This window comes from Struthio camelus, chromosome 21 (assembly GCF_040807025.1).
Source record: "Struthio camelus isolate bStrCam1 chromosome 21, bStrCam1.hap1, whole genome shotgun sequence".
Taxonomy (NCBI): Eukaryota; Metazoa; Chordata; class Aves; order Struthioniformes; family Struthionidae; genus Struthio; species Struthio camelus.
In genome coordinates this window covers 5,971,699-5,990,654 of record NC_090962.1, presented here as the reverse complement: position 1 = coordinate 5,990,654, position 18,956 = coordinate 5,971,699, and the positions used below count along the sequence as shown (strand labels likewise).

The following is an 18,956-nucleotide window of genomic DNA, read 5'->3' as shown; positions in this document are numbered from 1 at the left end:
TTGAGACGAGCTCGCAGCCCTCCGCGGGGGAGTCGGGACACGCTCGTTTTCAAAGGCATCAAGCTTGAAGAGAAGTAATCGAGAGAAGAAGCTAGTAAGTAAACGCCAAGAAAAGGGGCACAGGTTAGAGCTGCTAATGCACTGGTTGTACCTTTATTGTTTCACCTCGTTCACTAACAATTCAGTGGTGCAAGGTTACCATACACGGTTAGATAATGTCTGCATCGCACACCTAAGGCTATACAGCAAATGGATCAGAATTAGTACAAATACATGAACTATATTTACATTTTGTATACTGAAGCTCCAAACATCAGATATATTTACAAAATAAAATATGAAAATGAAAATCTGAAATTAATGTACAGTGTTGCTGATGCACTCCTTCGCTGGGATGAAGTCAGTTTGCAAAGAGATTTGTTCAAGAAGGCCACTTATACAGCGTATACCTTGTATAGCTTGTGTACAGAGAGGTTGAAGGGGGAAATGGGGACCACAACTTAAAAAAAAAAAAAAAAAAAGAGTATGTAGTTCAGTGCAACAGCATGTCTACTGTCCAAAGTCAAGAACGTTAATCAACTGCACATGAAGTGTGAACAAGCAGAGTGGAAAATTAAGCACTGATCCTGGGAAGTGCCGATCATCCAAGACTCCCTCTGCTTCTAGTCCTTGGTTTCAATGCGAGCAAGAGGTAGTTCAGTACTGCTCAGGATCGGGCCACTAATTTGGCAACATACCCTCAGTTTTCTGAATACGCGGCTACTCGTGTTAATTTAAAAACTGTTCCGATTGACACTGGACACAACCATCCGGTTAGCGTTGGACTAGTGTTGATTTCAAATACTTAGAACGCATAAATGGCCTTCTGAACAAAATATCTCAATCCTGTTCTTCGAACGGCTGATGTTTTTAACAAGGAAGCACAAAATTAATACATTCCTGCTACATACAGTACAGTTCAGACCACATATTGGGGTCGTAAACCACAATGGAGAGATGCAACGCACATGTTAGAGACCCATTTTAAAATACATTCAGCACACCGTCCCAGAGCAGCATTAGTATCCTTCCTTTGAGCAGCACGTTAACTGCATCTTCAACAAAAAAAACACCACCACAATACAAACTAACACAAACTAAGGCTGTGTAAGAGTACCAGAAAGAGGCGTATGCATAGGCAGTATTAGTTGATTGCAGAGTACCAATGGGTCTTATTCCCAAGCTAATCCTCTTTCTAATGTGCGATTAATTACAGATGTATAAATATACAATACATTACATAAACTTAAATCCCTGTAAATTAGATAACAAGCAGCAAAAAGTAAAGTCTTTGCTTTGAAATACCTTGCGATTTAGTCATAAGGACTGTTAGACACTGGCCAAAAAACAAAACAAAACAACTTTCTCAGTGGTTTGGAAATACTATTCCCTTCCCCTTCTGCGTTCCAGAATATAGGAATTTTCTAGCAAAATACAAAGTACTTAAAGTGCATTCCTAAAATACAGTATAGGAGGTTTAGTATAGTTTAGTTTTAAAATATTCAAGAAGCTCCAACACCAATGGCATGGTTTCCACAGGACCTAAAGATTTTTTTTCCCCTTCCCTTTACTGAAGAACATAAAAACCCAGAACTACAGCACAGTTTCACTCCCAAGTCTCTCCAAGAACTACCAAGTCGAGTTTACCACTAGCGCTTATGCTCAGCGGGTTGGCAGGCCCACCGCACGATGCCTAGTGGCTGGGTCCTGAGAGCTGTCTGACTCTAGGACCTCCCATGCACGTCGTAGGTAACCAAAAGTGGGTTTTTAAATCTCAAGAGAAGGCATCTTGGCACATCTTTCCCTTCTTGGTCTGTTTCAAAACAGAAATTTGTAAATTGTTGGGCTAGATCAAAAAAAAGCTTTAAAGTGAGCTGAAATCCACTCTCTTGATTTTTTTTTTTTTTAATTAAAACTTGAATTGTCTTTCACTCCAATTTGAAGGAGTAGGGAAACTGCTATCTCAAACGAGGCTTCACTAACCGTTGAAAATCTCTGTAACGGCATACTTTGATATCAGACCTGAAAACAGTAATGCCCATTTGAACTCCACAGGACAAGAATCTATTTTGTCACAGATTATGAGGTGTTAAGACATACCGATGCTTAAAAATAGAATTTTGCTCTTTTGACAACCTGTTATCCATATACATCAAGCCGTCTGAAGCTGCTTGGAGTCCTTAGATATAAGGATAACATTTATGCAACGCTGCTGTACATTTCCAGCTCTGTAAAAAGTAAGCATCTGTCTCTTCCTGCTTTCAAAGGAAGAGTTCCTTAATCACGTTTCCGTGCAATACCTATATCCCCTTAGTTCATTTTCTGGCTTATCCAAAGCAAAGACTTAAACTAGTTTTGTTCTAGTTAAAAAAGAAAAAAAAAAGAGAGATAAAAACAAAAACGTTCTCAGTGCATCACATACCACCTGAATTGCTACCCCTCCTCTTCTCCTCAGACTGGTTCCACCTTTATTACAAACAGTGGTGGTGGCAGCAACAACTTAGTGCTTAAAATTAACCTAATTCATTCTTAATACAACTTGACATCTGCTCAGCTCCAGTTTGGGGAGCCCTCTTTCAGCACCAGCCGTCTTATTTGCACGTACACTTGAAGTGCATATCGTCCATTACAAAGAAACATCATCACTATATCAAGTCACACAATTTAAACAAGACGCAGCTAGAGAAAAGAAAATAATTTTCCATATTACGCTCTTGGGTCCCCAGGACGCTCCCTCACTCTGAGTTCCAGTTCTGAAGCAAGCCTGAGGACCACAGGAGACAGGATGAGTATACAGTTCAGCTGGAGTACTATCTTGAAATATATAAAGATATGTCCTAGCAAGTGTCAGACTCCATCTCCCTGCCCCTTTTCCAATCATGCTTTTAGGAGCTGCCATTGTGCACTGCACTTTACTGCAGAAGCAAAAAAAACCATAAAGCTAAAAAAAAAATTGCTCAACTGCTGACAGTCCCACGCGCGCTTCTGGCCACAGAAATTCCAATGCATGGCATGACTCGGTGATGAATGATCTGAATGACAATAACCTTCCTGAGCTGGTGTCACAAAACGATTTTTTCCTGAACGTGCCTACTGTAACAATGGAACAAACCCCTTCTACTTCCACCCTGAGAGGCAGGAACCTTAGGATGAAACCCCTGTACGTTCCCCAGGATCACAGCTAGCCCTATCAGTGCCCAAGCTAAGTCAGAAAAGTATAGCACAGCAGTCTGAAACAGTTAAACCAAAAAATCCCAACCTCCCTGAAAATCTGAGAGAGATGAATTTACTTCTCAGAAGGGAACTCATTCTGCGTCCCTTTCTTGGGGCAAGGATCAAAGCTCTGCCCACAGGGAGAACTTGCATTGTAGGCCAAGAACTAACACATCACCTAACTGATCTCCAAAAAGCCAGTTATTACACCCCACTGACCAGGACTGGAGTCCACTTGATCTGTCCTCCAGGAAGAACCATCTCTGAGAGTTAAAAGTAATTAAGGGTTTTTAGTTGAGGAACATTGCAGCAAGGAGATAGGAGATGTTCAACAGTTATTCCAAGGAGAAGTGAAAGCTTTCTATTGGTGCCTGGAGAATACCGCAAGTGCTAGGTTTAGAAAGTATTTTCTAGGGAGAGGATGCTTTGCCAGGGACAGACTGGATGTCATCTGAATCTTACAGATAAGGGATGCATGCATAAAGCAAGCCTTTCAGAAAGATGCCAAATACATTGCTCAGAGCAGTCTTCCATAATCTGCCAGTTAAAATTGTAAATCTCTTCCAGGAGAGGGAAGTGAGAACTGCTGCTACAGCAACTCAGAAGCCAAACTAAAAGCAGAAAAGGGAATTATTGCCCCCATGCGGTCATCTCCTGAACACGCTCTAGGGAACAACAATGCTGGCTTTTTTCAGCTTAACGCCATTCACATCAAATATGAGGCTGAGCATCTCAAACTTCAGGGATTATACCAAATATTTAAGTGATGTCGTTTATTTTTCCTCACAGGAGCGCAAGTTCTGTCTGCTCAGCTGAGCTCTGAGGCAGAGGAGCGTACATGTTCTCAGGGAACGGCAGAGCCAGGCACTGCTCATCTGCACCGCCACAGCAAGAGTTCAAAGGCAGATCTCTCCAGCCACACCCTCTTGATTTGTTTCCTTATCTTTTCTCAGGTCATGCCCTCACCTGCTCGACCCTGGAAACTCAAATACTTGCACCAGTCCAAAATCCAAGCTGCCCAGATAGGTTTATCCAATATCAGCTTTCAACAGGGTTTAAATCGGAGGCTGGATCCAGAAAGGCTGAGGAGCTATTGCAGTTCCTGGCTGGGTCATGTCTACAGAAGGAATAATCTTCCCCTGGCGTTACAACTGAGGGAACCAGTGATGACTGCCAAATCATAAACTGAATGAAAAATCTAGAGCATTTTAGACAGACAACACGGACAGTGGGACAGACACCGAAAGGTCAGTTGGAATGGGAAAACAATTATAACAAAAAATAAATAACTTTTTTTTTCTTTTTAGAGTCGTGCATAATCACTCAATTCCTTTTTTCTTTTTTTTTTTCTTTTTTTTTTCCTTTTTGTTTGGCCACATGCTACTAGTAGGGTTCTCAGCACAAGTTAAAAGAAAAAAGGTAGGGTTAGAATAGCTAGAAAATGTGCTGAAAGAGTTGGGAAGGTAGGGGACGTTAAGCCACAGGATTACATACAAGAGAAACTGTCAAGAATCACAAAGAGAAAATGAGAGGTAACACTTTATCTATCAGAAGGCGAGTCAGGGAAACAGATGAGAACGTTACATGGACTCAGTACTTCAGCTGGCCCGTGCGTCTTCGAGCCAGTTTTGACCTGTGCAAGAAAGAAGTAAAAAAAAAAAAAAAAAAAAGTATTTGTTGAATTCTGGAAATTTATTTTTCTTCCCTCCCCGCAGTTAGCCCACCTTCTGTTCTGCCCTTTTGTATAGTTCTAGATAATTGCCCATCTAGCTCACCCACCTTCTCAAATCCTTCAGAGCTAGATTAATTCTGTGACTATCTGCCTACTTGCTTATAACTATCTCTAGGCTCTGTAGCATATTTGTATGCTCAAGAACTGCCTCTTACCGTATCGTGCCAGCAAGAAGTGGGTTGAAGGCGTATAACCAGTCGTTCATGTCTTTGTCATTGATGGCCTGGAGCAGGACCCCACGGTGCTTTGTACATACACCAAAGGTGTTGGGTGTCTGAAATATCAAAGACAACTTAAAATAACCAAACATACAAGCACAGAAGCTGATACACATTCCCTCTCTCAAGAAGATGCATCACATTTGTAAAAAGCACAAGACCTACGGACTTACCTTTAAGTTCTATTGATCATTTCCAGGATATTATTAGTCAACCAAACAGGACATCTTCTATGAAATATAGTTTTAACTCATGAGCGTGGAACTGCTAAGATGAACCAGCTAAGTTCATTTGATTCTCTGAAGGATGTATATGTGTGGTTTTTAAAATAAACAAACCCAGGCTTCTGGTACCTACACAAGCTCATAAAAATAAATACGAGTTTCAAGCCTCTTGTAGAACTGTGTCCAAATCGGAAGAAACCCTGAACAAATTGGGAGCCTTGCAGGCAGCATCACCATGAAGTGAGGGGACATTTCTCTAAAACACAGATACGTTTTCCTTAGACCAGAGATGACAATAGACAGAACAGTCTAGTGCACTATCACTTGCGGTGCCATTCCTGTTCTACGCATAAACAAACAACTGCTCTTAGACTGACCTTTACCATTGCTTGCTGATCCTCGCTGTACTCCACCTGAGCCGTGGATAAGTTTATGACTCCTCGTTCCACAGGATCTTTATCACTGTTGTAAATAAAAACATATGGACGGCGGACCACCACAAAATGCTTGGCCCAAGAGCTGGAGAGTGGCTCTTTGAAGTGGAGGTATCCTTTCTTTGAGACTACAGAGCTGGAAAAAAATATAAATAGGAATATATTTTCCCTTAAGTAAGGTAACTACAGAGCGCTCCTATTAACTGCAAAACACTATACAAGACTAGGGCCTTCATATGTTCTGCCTACCACAGTATTATAAAAGAGTTCTTCTATAGAAAGCTGAATTTGGTCTTCAAGAACCGTGCAAAGTTCTGGCACAAAGAATAACTCACAAAGATCTGGATGCAGTGAACTTCAGCCATGGGTTTGATGATAGCAGACATTATATTTAAGTCATTGGAAATCTTGTTCATTAAGTGAATGCAGCGAATGAATGCTTCAGAGATCAAAGATCAACACAACTCTCATCAATCCTGCTGCCAGCTGTATCATTGACAACTGTATAGTTCTGCTCTCACCTGTTTATTTACCTTTCTTCAAATGGGACAAGGAAAATAGAAATCCCAGAAAACCCTTGTGACAGCACACAGGAAGGCACGATCACACTTCAACAGGAAATTTACCCTGGTCTGATTTCCTCAATATCAGGAACAAGGTTTAGGAATTCATTCTTTCCAGCTCTGGCAATATAGGAAGTTTCTACTGCAGGAATGAGCTGAAACTGTTCCAACTCTGGACAGGGACTGGAGGCACGAGAATTTGCTTCTGGGGTCCTTTAAAAAAAAAAAAAAAAAAGTGGAGAGAGGAAAAATAAACGACACGAAAGCAACCGAATGTGACAATGGAATTTAAAGTGCACCTACAGCCTAGCCTGTCTTATAAGTTTCATCCTCTAGTCCAGATCTTTTGTATGATATAGGGAGCTTTCTGTGCAATATCAAACAGCATTTCCATAGAGATCTGTGGAATAAAACTTGAGGCTCTGTGGTAAGGAGATAAATATTAACTGCTAATAAGTGGTTTCCCACTACTACTCCCTTGTTTCCCTTGCCGAACATTGTCACAACACAGAGACATGTCATACTGTGGTTTGACATAAGATGTACTGCAGTGCTTCCTAATCAGTACTCTTCCTCTTAGAGAATGTTAAGCACAAAAGGTACAAATTACCTGTCATTTCAATCAGTAATTTTTCCTAATTTCATAAAAAATACCTTCTGTAGATACAGCTGAGGAAGATAAACAAAGGTAATTGGCCAAACTGGTCTATTCCCCACACCCCCAAAAAAACCCAACTTTGTGGACTCTGCACACTGAAGACAAACTGGTCACTACAACACCGTGCATCTGACGGTTCTTTCACTGCAGGGAAAGAAAGCACCTCAAAAGGTGGGAAAAGGGAAAAAATGTGTGTGTGCAGAGTGATTGGAGAAGGAGCAATATACAGAAACATCTGAAAGTACAGAAAAGAGAGGGGGAAAAAAGAAATTCAAATAACATAGCAGAGACAGCTTTGTAAAGCTAAGAAATATTTTTCCTAGTCATATCCTATACTTACTTCTGATCAATTGAATTGCATCTTGAATCTACTAGAGAAGGACAGGTAGATGAAGGAGTGAGGGTAGCACTGCTGAAACTGGACACTGATGGGTCCCGCCCAATTGGAGAAATATCAGACAACTAAAAGGATAAAAACATGCAAAATATTATAGAGGAGTTTTCTGTAGCTGTTGTTCAGTCCTAGTTGGAACAGGGCACTCAAAGCAAGCATGCAGAAGGCTCAGATAATAGAAGAGTATTTCTGTCAGCCATTTCCCTATTCAGTAGTAAAATTTTTGCATAGAAACATTATATATAAATCCCTGTCTGGGGGTGAAAATAAAATAACACTTCCATAGACAGTTTGTTAATGTCCTCCACTTCTGATTATTTGCATCCTGACTTCCTCAATGGAATATTAGCTTATCTGGTTTGCAACAGAATGGCATCTGTGCCTGCAGTCAGAATTCCTAAAAGAGCTTTTTTTTTTTTTTTCCCCCTCTAAGCTTTTGCATGGATAAAGTGAATGCTAAGGTAATAAGGAGCACCTCCAGCCTGGTGATAAACTAGAAGCTATGCTACAGTCTGAGATCACACCATTTCCAATTCCTTCAATAGTCTTTGGAACCTGAAGCTGAATAGTCAAGTCCTTTCAACAGACTGAAATTAAAAAATATTAATACAAAGTGTTTTGTCTCCTAATAGCATTAAGAGATTACACATATTACAAATATATTACTATTGTATAGAGTTTAACCTTGTAACATTCCCAAAAGAAGTTGAAAGACAGAGTAGGTAAGGAAGGACAAACTGCAGCTGTTACATGTTTAGCTGCTGCTGTCACAAAAGAAAACAAAATCTTTACCTTACAATCACTGATGCTGTTGTACACCTGGTTAAATTCACGATTGAAAGTGTGAGTAAGAAGCTGCAGACACTGAGGAAAAAAACACATAGAAAACACAAGGAGTTTACATTTAAGTTTTCAGAAAAATTAGAACACGTGAGAGGCAATTTGCCATGACACACTTGGAAGCTCACTAGAGAATAAGCAGATTCTAAACTACCACTGAAAAGCCCAGCACTACAGAACTCAAGACTAATAAAGCTAACAAGGGATAGGTTTTATACAGACATAGAGAAAAAATTAGGCTAGAAGGGACCTCCGGAGGTCAACGAGTCCCACTTTCTGCTCAAAGCAAGGCTAATCAGATTGCATAGGACCTTACTGAGTTCTGAAAATCTCCAGGGATGGAGATCTCTCAGTCTTTCCCGGCAACCTCTCCCAATCTTTAACCTCCCTCACTGTGTCACTTTGTCCTTTCATTGTTCACTTCTCAGAAGAGGCTCATTGCCATTTTTACAACATGCTTACCTCCTCCCTTCCCACCAACCCCTTGCTTTCATAGAAGATGACTGCTATATGATCCCTCCTTGACCTTCTCGTTCCTTTTGGTTACAGAAATCCAGTTCCCCAGTTGCCCTCTGTCTCACCGCCTTTTACGCGTACGTTTCATCCCCTTTAATCATCTTGGTGGGCCTCCCCAGTTTAACATCCCTCTTGTACTGCAAGACCCAGAACTGGGTACAGTATTCCACATATGGCCTCATGAGAACAAAGAAGAGGGGAATAACCACTTCCCTTGAAAAAATTCAGAAGTTTCATTTACAGAAGAATGAACGAAAGAGAATGAGGTACAGCCATAACAGCACAAATCTAATCACCTGCACTGGTTTGTTAGAGGATGGAGGACTACAGCTACAGAGCATATTAAAATGAAACTCATGCAACTGTGAATATTTACCATGTTATCCGAGAAGCTCAGTATGTGCAAATAAAAGTAATGAACATGGGACAAACCAATTTCTAGGTTCTGCAAACCAAGAATGCTTGGACTAGAAAAAACCAAAGAACGCCACGCATCTCCTGGAAAGGACCAAGCTAAAACAAATTAGCTTATCAGTTCATTGTCCATTTTACCTACCTAATTATTGGTCCCCCTACAGGGGACCAGCACAAGGACATCTTCTGTAATAATGGAGTAGCTGTGGAGCAGTTCTTCCAATTAACAAACCCTAAAATTCTAGCTCATCGTTAGCCTGTAATCATCTTTGGTACCTCTATTCAGACCCATCCTGCTCTTCTCATAGGTCATACCTTGGTGGCCAGCTCTTTCTCCCGATCCACCAGGCTCTCTATATCAGCTGAGTCATAGCCACTGCTTTCACTAGGGGTGACAGCACTCTCAAAAGTGGTGGTAGAAATTTGGGAAGAAATGCTGGTGGAGGTGCTGAGGGTTCCACTGCTCAGACTGGGAGACAATGAGTCACTCAGGGACTTGGGGATGCTGTCACCAAGCTTTTCACGGAGCAGAAGGAAATGTCGAGTTTTTTCCACCTGAAAAGAAATCAACATCTGATCTGGGGACTTCCTTGTTTTCACAGACACTGGATTCTCATGCATTCTCCTTGGATTTATACAAGTGAGCATTTGTTGCCAGGAAATAAGAAGGGGCTTATGATGGCCCTAGAAGTTGAACCTACATTTGTTGAATACAGTGAGATTCTGAGCTGAAGACTCTATCCAGTGGCCAGCCATTCTTATCTTCTCTGTTGGAGAATTTATTTAAATTTTGACTCTGAAAACAAACTCCCATTTGGAAACCTGTTCAGCTCAGAAAGTCGCACAGAGGACATACTAATAGTGAACTCAAAGGTACTGCTGTGTTTTTTCTTTCATTTCCTTCATCTCTTTACTTACCTCATGCAGCAGCTCCAATTTTTCCAGTTCCCACTGATGTTCTAGAATGAGGCTGTCACCACGGGGCCTCCAACCTGCCAGGTTCTCTTCTCCACGCACATATGCCACAGATGTATCTAGGACTTTCCTTCTTCTCCTCTGCATTCCTGAGCAGTCAAAAATAATATGATATGTTAAAAACATAGCCAGAGGGAAGACATCAAGAGAAGCTTATCAATTAGCAGCCTGCAAAGAACTAACACATCTGTTGTTCAGTTGGGAATAAACAAGGTAATTGTTTCATTAATGGCAATGCTTTGCATCTCCCAAAAGAAGTTTAATTTAGTTCTGCTTTCTTGCTTCAGTCAGGTATTTTCCATTTACCTCTATATAATGTAAACTCCTACTCTTTAGTCTAAATCAAAATAAAAGCATCAATTGCTAGCTCTTGGAGAAAAAATGCACTGATGATATGAGAACTACATTCCTTCCAAGCCATCAAGCTCACATTGGATATTAAGAAAATCTAAAACGTGGTCCTCAGAAGACTCAGAGAAATATTATCGCATAACCAAATCCCAACTGCGTTAACTATGATGAGCAATGTATTACGCTCACAGAGTCTATGACCCAGGTACGTGCTCAGTTTCCCGACACACCCATGTCAGAAAACGCAAAGACGTTTTCAGTGAATCCCTGGTCCACCAATGGTAAGCACAGATAGAAGTCAAAAGTAAAAGCCTACATAATTTTTCATGGAATAGCAATGTTCCATTGCTCCTATGAAACATGGAAATTGCTTCCCATTGAGACAGAAGTATTTATTCACCGTCTGCTCACAAAGTTTTCTGCAATATTTCAGTTTACAGCATGTCAGATTTTAAATCTTGACCGCTTTAGTGTATGTTCACCCAGTCACTGCTTACCTGGACTTCCTGTGTCTGCCATTTTGCATAAACTTAGTTCATAGATCCCAGTTACTCGATTGCTGTTCACAAGAAACCAGAATAAAAGAGACTGTTACCTTCAGAAATAAAGTGCATTATTTTCTGTTATGTGATCCTCAAATTAGAAGTTTTAAGTATAATCGTTGGTCAGAAGTATGTGTCCATTCCAGTTTTCACATAAAATAACCAGAATTGATTGCAACACCTCTAGAAATGGCATTTCCTGCATGCTTCATTCTTCCCATTAGACTTGGAAAGATGCTGCTAAAGTAAATTCCAGGTTAGAACCAGGGTCCTCTATGTGCAGACTGGAAAAATGGATCTCTTGCAAATTGTTTAGACAGAAGGCTAGAAAAGGGGTTGTCAATTGATAAGCCATCGGTTTTCACTGAAATAAATGCAAGCAAGAACGTATGTTCAAAAACAGACTGGAAAACTGTTAAGTAGGGAGGCTTTCAAGGAAGAGATAAAGAAAACTAAGTTATGTTTTTCCCCCTCGCCTCTAAAGGGAAAAGCATATGCTGACGTGAAATATCTGATACCAAAAACACCGTTGTACTTACGAATCTGGAGATTTGGAGTAGCCACTGCCAAAGAGATTGCGTAGTGATCGAGGCGGTGAGATCTTGGCATCTCGCGAGTAAAAGACCATACAAACATCCTTTGTTATCACAGCAGGTTGGATGCAGTGGTCAAGCTAAAGGGGGAAAAAAAAAAAAAAGCAGTACTGAATGAGTGCCTGCAAACACCTGTGCCAGATTGTGCCAAATTGTAGAGCTTCCATCTTTTAGCAGGGTAAATTTTTGAAACCTGTCATTGTTTGAGTTTTTGATGTTTTCTTCTTCACACATGTCTGTGGAAGAGCATTGCTAAATTTCCTGATGTAGCTCGTGGGCCAAATAATCGTACTACAGAGGACGACAGCGTATTGCATACAAGGCCAAGAGGCACTACACCAGTGCTTACAGTATTAATAGTAATTCCTCAATCTCCACTCAACTACAAAGGATTTTCAGACACAACGGCAGAGAAAATGAGGTACAGAAAGGTAAGGAGATGCACCAGACTCACTGCACGTTTATCTCAAGACAGTAATACATAATAGTAACACTTCAGGATATTAACTGTGAATACAGTTTTCCATCCTCTTCTCAGAAAATGAACGAAGACTTAGAATACTCTTTTACTGGGTTCAGGATTTAAAAACACTTAGTCCAGTAGGTATTTATCTAGGGTACACATTGCCTGCTGTCTCAAATAGTTTCATCGGAGTCACAAGCACAAAAGAGGGCACAGCACTCTCACCTCCAGGTAAGCAGACAAGGTCATATATATCTTCTCTCCATATGGAGTCACTCGATTGAGGAGAAGAGAGTTATGCAAAGAGCTGTCCCAAACTGCTTCAAATCGATAAAAAGTCCTGGGGAAAAAAAGTACAACAAAAGCTCAGTAGTAAAAGCTCCTCTGAATCTCTCTCTTAAGTCAGTGCAAAGCATCTCTTCCCTGACATCATCTAATATGATTGTTAACCATAGTGATTTAGATAACAAATACTTGAAATGAAGACCCATCTCTTCTTTCCCCAATGAATTTTACAGATGCATCCAAGATTATTTACTTCTACCTCAACTAGTTTGGCATTAAAGATACCATTGCCTGTTTTGGGAAAGACTCATCTAAAAGAGAAGAGAGGCAATACAGAAGAGAACAACGCCTAACACAAAACCACAGCGAGGTCAGCACTAAAGGACAGTGTTCCTAATCAGATAGAATTCTTCTCTATTGCTTAACATGCAGTTCAACTGAGCTAGACCTCAAAGTGCCTGGGAAGACCGTTTTCCACATGCAACGCTTATTCTACATCACGTTCTGGCAATGACATACAGCTATACACATCTCCAATAAAGGTCTTAGATCAGAAATGAAATAGAAGAGAACTCTCTGCTACTGCACCATACAAAAACAGCAGCTTCTGAAAGCAAATCAGAATGATTGATAGATTAGGATAAGTCCTATATTCCAGTAATTAAGATTTCTTTCTATTTCCCTACTTGCCTGTTCAAATAAAAACTGCCAGATCTAACACATTTTTCTAAGAAGTTTCTTCAATTTGGTATGTGGAAAGAGAGAAGCTGAAGGATCCCACAATTCTATCCCAGCAATTAAGAAATCTGTTTATCTATTAATGTCAAAAGTGAGAGAGTGTAGGGGAAAAATAAATAAATAAATCATCAGGTCTAGAGTTACCATTATACCCTCTCTTCTCTAATGGGGCATTAGGAAGATGGACTTTCTTCTAAAGAAACCTACATGAAATTAGTCTCTACCAGTGAGAAAGGAGAAAGTTAAATACCCTTATTTTTCAGTTTTCTGCACTGGTTGCAGAAAAAGGAGGCTTTAATTCTTCATTACCTTCATGTGCTTTTCCCTTCCAAACCTCCTTGTGGTTTAGGTTTCCATCCCATTTTGAGTCCAAATGGTATGGTTCCAAGAGCAAGAAAGTGGTTCATGTATATTCTTTTTTAAATAAGTTATATCTCTAAGGAGCTTCTGCACTAATACCCAAGGCCAACTCAGAAAAGTAAGAAATTCAACCAAAGACAAATGACAAAATGGAGTGGGAGGAAGAAATCAACAAAAAAAAAAAAAAAGAGGCATGAAACAGACTAAGAGCTGACATAGCAAAAACAGGAGTTCTGATCTCGGATAGTCTACGATTCTCCTTTTCCTGAAACCAGCTACACGGTTCAGAGTTAGGAAATGTATTGAGAAGCCATAAACTATGCAGTCAAGTGATATAATTCAAGAATATTACTAAATACTGCTTCCATTTGAAGTAACTTACTTCAAAAATTACTGCTAAATGCCTTGCTTCTATTAAAAACGCTACAGAGAAAAGTACTCTAAAGGCTAAGCAAGTGGAAACATGAAAAGCATTATAATGTAATAATCCTTACTTGAGCTAGATAGAAGATCAGGCAAACAACACAGGTTGTTTTCTAACCGTTTGCTGTTCTGTGTTGAGTTCCTATATTTTATTCTTTCATTGTACCTTAATTATGATGCAATTATAAAACGTTAGGCTGGCTCCAGAACTGCTATTCTTGTGGAAGAAACAGAAGTACAACCTGGCTCTCCACAGATGGAGAGCCTGCGTGCCTAGCCCCTGAATCAGCTCTACCGCGCTCTTCTCACGATGGAGACAGAACTCGGGGTAACTGTTCAACGGTGCAGAACTAAACTCCCCTCTTCAGCAAAGTGATGATTTTTGGACAAACACCAAATCAAAGTCAAACATAGCTTCAAAACAGTGACTCTACTGGATTTTGTCTAGGCAGAAGGATAAATATACACAGGCTTTCTGAACTTCCTAGCATAGTTACAGAGGGAGACAAAAAACAGAAATGAGCAAACCTCTTTCAGCACAGCAAGTGGCACAAGGAGGAAAACGGAGCACAGAACAAGGAAAGTGTGGAAAACAGGAGGAACAGGTTAAGGGCACCAATGTTTTTTTTTAGAATTGATTTCTAAGTGGATTTTAGCGTTAGCGAGAGATGGTGAATCAAGAGCATTGAAGATTTAAGTCTTCTCTTTTTCAAACAGGCAGAACATAGAACAGAGATGCAAGCTGCCCCACATTGTGCAGCCGGCATGCTTTGGCTGTGATCTAGAGAAGCACCTGGAAGGTGAAAGAGGAATCCAGTCTGAGCAGCTACTAAATATCTCACTTCTCTGTCTGTCAAAGGGTAGACTCTGAAGTAGTTAGACTGTTAAATTTCTGATACAAATCCAACCTAAAAACGGAGGTTGAATAGCAGTCACATGGTAGCCACAGTTTTTTGTTCAGTGTAATTCTGAGGCAGAATTTTAAGCAACCTAATCGGTCCTTGTCTTGGCATGACAAACACAGCAAGCGTTCTGGAGTCAGAGGCAGCAAAAAATTCCAGATCTGATTCTCTGATATAGAGCAAAGGAATCAACTATGGAGCGCTACAAATAGGGCCTCTATTCTGATGGCACATTTTGAGGACAAAAAAGACTGAATGAGGGAAGTTGCCCATCATATGTGAAGGAAAACTTATCTTCCTGTGTTCCCCACTGAATTTTACCTGAATAAATCCCTGATGCACAAGGGAGGAGGAGATGTGCTACTTCTAGAGGAGCTAAGAGGTGTGTTGACAAAAGCCAGTAAAAGCTAAAAGGAAAACTGCAGCAATACAAATAGGACATAAAGCATTCTGTTTTCAAGAACCTTTATGTGCAAAGGAAGCAAACAGAAAATACCTAGGCATATCCTTATCAAGAAAGAGCCTGTAAAAACATAGAAAGAGCTTTAGTTAGTGCAGCCAAAAGCAGAACACAGACGCAACAGCTGAGAGCAGCGGAACAAGTGGACTGAAAACAACAGAACAACCAGAAAACAAGTCTGTAGACAATGAGCAAACATAAGACATGGCCCTGACTAGGGCTTCAGTCCCACTCCACCCTCTACCATGCACTCATCCCACAAATTACACCTTTGCACTCTGGTGAGAGATGGTCAACAAGTTCACTTCACTCTCCCCCATCCTTCCTCCAAGCAGCCTTCCTAGTGGTAAACTGCAGAGCTATTCAGCAATTTCTTGAAATTTTTAGGGAACAGAAGGTTTAGGACTTCCTAACTGCAAATCTAGCAGGGTCAGACTGCAAACCAGCAAAAGTCCCCAGAACATCCAGTTATACCAAGCCATCAATTCAAACATGCTAAAAGTAAAATATGCACTTCTCAGTGGAAGGCAAGGAATAACAGCTACAAACAGCATCACTGTGCTCATTTACAGACACTAGGTGGCAGGAGGCTAGTCAGTCAGTAGCACCACTGTCCTGAATCCACTTTTAATAGCGCAGCGGTATTTTGAAGGCCAAGATTCTAATGGAGAAGGCAGTTAGAAATCATTGCAGTGCCTAGAAAGATTCAACCATTGCAGAAGAGATGGGCTAACTCCCCCCGTCCCAATGACTCTTTCAGAGTTAAATTTCAGAGATATTCCTCCTTTTCACCAGCTAAATGAAGCCACAAAGCAGTCAAGTGACTTGGCTTATGTCAGAGGCTCTGCCAGCAACGCAGAATTCTGCTTCACCACCCTTTGTCGCAGACACTGAAGCAAAACACTGTGGAGTATGATTGATATCTTTATAGTGATGCACCCTAATGAGGGGACATATGCAGCCACAAATCTCAGAGAGGGGCCCTGCTGCTGCCCAAATAATTGCAAGTTACTTGGAACAGACACCTCCTTACCAGAACTGCAGGAAAGTTGTGATACATCTATATAACTCCTCCTGCCTTCCTTTACACATTGGCAACACTGAAAATTATGAAGTTCAACTTTCAAAGCACGACTATTGCTTTGATTATCATATGCTTGTTCCAGGAATAATAGAGCCACGTACATATCCATAAATACATCAACCCGAGGTCACTCTTCTACTCCAATGCTGTATTCTAGTGACAAGTCTTGACGTCAGTTTAAAAGTTTGGGGTTCAATTCTGGGACTCCCTCAAACTGTTCCTTTCCTTCCTCCTTTTATGGTGCTTACAAACGGAAAGTCACTCAAAGGCATTATCAAAAAATCCTCCAAGCAGAGCAGTGGACTTCAGCTTTAACAAGAAGTTATGTTAAAACTCGTTCCCTATCTGTATGCATTGTGCCCACAGAATTCTATATTTAATAATTAGTAACATCCCCTGCTTGCCAAATATCCTATCTGTATCTCAAGATATCAGAGGAAAATTAGGTTCCTAAGAGAAAGAGTGCTTACTTTATTCACTTACCTATTGGAGCTGTGAGAGGACCTCAGGTATTTTGCAGAGATAATATTCAAAGACAGAATAGCATCCACAGCAGCTTCATCTACCTCTGCTTTGTTTCTTATACGTCCTGAGAAGGGTAGAAGGGGAAACCAATTAAATCTAAACTTGAAACGCGGAAGGAATTTGTCTTCCAAATATCATTTCAGATTGTGGTTAGACACACAGCTATAAATGGAAATTACAAAACTTAAGTTTTTCCTCTGGACTCTTTCAAAACCTCTTCCCATAGCCAATGCTCAGAAGGATAACAGAATCAGTTGAAAAGAAAAATAACATTAGTACTTTTTCTTCCTTACACAGTAACACACAAATCAAATATACTCACCAACAACCAACTCTCGCACATCTTTCCAGTGTAACTCATTACCCTTCTCATGGATAATGGTGACCGTGATTCTGCGCTGGATTCCCTGGTACAGTTCAAAGAAGGAAATTTTACACTGGTGAAGTATTTCCCCAACACTAACTTCACCATTTTGCATTTATACTGTGACGGTGAAGCAACGACGATTGCTTCATGAAGACTAGCCCATAACTGAACAAGCTTCTGTATGTTACTGGGTCCTAAAATTAACCTAATAGAGGAATAGTCTGTCCGCGCATGTAACAAAAAACAAAAACAGACAGAAAAACCCACACTTTTTCCTCCTCACCCCACAAAGACAAGGGTTTTTCACTTCAAATAGTCCTGACATTGTCAGTACGCTCTCAAAGAAGATATGCATAGCCTCTGGAGTATACCAGAGTTGAGGATAACAATTTTAAGGAACTACTCAGATGATTTGTGCACCCAAGAAGTTTCATGAAATCCATTCTACCAAACTTGTAGCATACAAGTGTTTACTAATTGGAAAAACTCTTTATATATAACAAAATAAATTACTATAAAACATCAACCAATGATGCAGATATTACCCCTCTTATTCACATGCATCTATTCCAAGAAACTTGATTATCAGAATCTAATACAGAGGCTGTTCCTTTCATCACTTAATTCAAAGCATAATAAAGCCCTGTAATAGCTGGGAAGGAGGCCAAGTTGTAAAACAGAAATAAATACCACACACACAAAAAAACCCAAAAAATTACCCCCAGATCACAACACTCAGGTGTTGGTCTCAATAGAGTCCACTCTTCAAAGTGGAAAAGGCAATTTCCAGGGGAGAAGGGAACTCCCGGGAAAAGGTGCTTCCTGTGTAACTGTTTTGAAGGAAGTTAAAAGACTTTTGCCAGTCTTGTGGATTTCGTAATGGAATTACAGCGGCTAGAATCACTCTGTTTTGAATTTGAAGCAACTGATGAGAATGCTAACAAATCCAGAACTCAGTGCCATCCTCTTATTTTTGTGGGGAGGAAATAAATGGAGTATGATCATTCCTCATGAGCTATAAGAACTGTTCCTATCCCAAGAAAGGGAGGAAACGCAAGTCACAGGAGGAGTCTGTGAACAGGAACCGGGAAGTTGAGAGTAAAGAAAGAAGCCATAATGTAAACCTATAAACAGTAGTTAGCTGGGATTATCTTTAGAATCTAGCTAAAGGCAAATTGTCATTACAGATTATTATATTAGCATTTGTAATTAATTACAGGCATTTAAAATGCACTGAGACACGGTCATTGTGCAGATCCAACTTCTAGCCACAAGCAGTGAGAATGAACCAAAGAAAGTTGAGTCTGCATTATCTTTCTGTCCTTGGTACAGAATCACATTCAAGGCATGAATCTGGTCCCAAGGGTTCCTGCTGTTTAAAAGGCTTTGATCTTCAGTGTGTGTGCAAACACGCAGCAAGAGTGGGATGCATAGATAAGCAAAGGAGACAGCAATACACTAGAGGCCAAAGGATATTCCCTACATAGCCCAAAGCTAACAGACTATAAGTACAGACTGAAAGACAACTGAACCTATAGCTATTGCTAGAGAGGCATGTGGGAAAGGAGAAGACATCAGAGGTGAAAATCCAGTCATTAGAACTCTAAGCCCCAAGAGACAAAATTTGTCATTCTACAGCCTTC

The 18,956-nt window shown here is 40.4% G+C and overlaps 1 protein-coding gene across 12 annotated transcripts in view; it reads right to left on the bottom strand.

The window, feature by feature from the left end:
* Positions 1–124: 124 nt before the first annotated feature.
* KIF1B (kinesin family member 1B) overlaps positions 125–18,956 on the bottom strand; it is a 99,012-nt gene continuing 80,180 nt past the window's right edge. For all 12 annotated transcript variants that reach the window (XM_068915721.1, XM_068915723.1, XM_068915727.1 and 9 more), the window contains 13 exons: positions 17,269–17,353; positions 16,905–17,010; positions 12,395–12,509; positions 11,653–11,786; positions 11,069–11,130; positions 10,164–10,309; positions 9,561–9,800; positions 8,268–8,339; positions 7,422–7,543; positions 6,487–6,636; positions 5,804–5,996; positions 5,140–5,258; positions 125–4,885 (listed from right to left, as the gene is read on the bottom strand). In XM_068915721.1, coding sequence (XP_068771822.1) covers positions 4,843–4,885; positions 5,140–5,258; positions 5,804–5,996; positions 6,487–6,636; positions 7,422–7,543; positions 8,268–8,339; positions 9,561–9,800; positions 10,164–10,309; positions 11,069–11,130; positions 11,653–11,786; positions 12,395–12,509; positions 16,905–17,010; positions 17,269–17,353 — 1,587 coding nt within the window. In that variant the 3' untranslated portion in view covers positions 125–4,842. The remainder of the gene's footprint in view (positions 4,886–5,139; positions 5,259–5,803; positions 5,997–6,486; positions 6,637–7,421; positions 7,544–8,267; positions 8,340–9,560; positions 9,801–10,163; positions 10,310–11,068; positions 11,131–11,652; positions 11,787–12,394; positions 12,510–16,904; positions 17,011–17,268; positions 17,354–18,956) is intronic.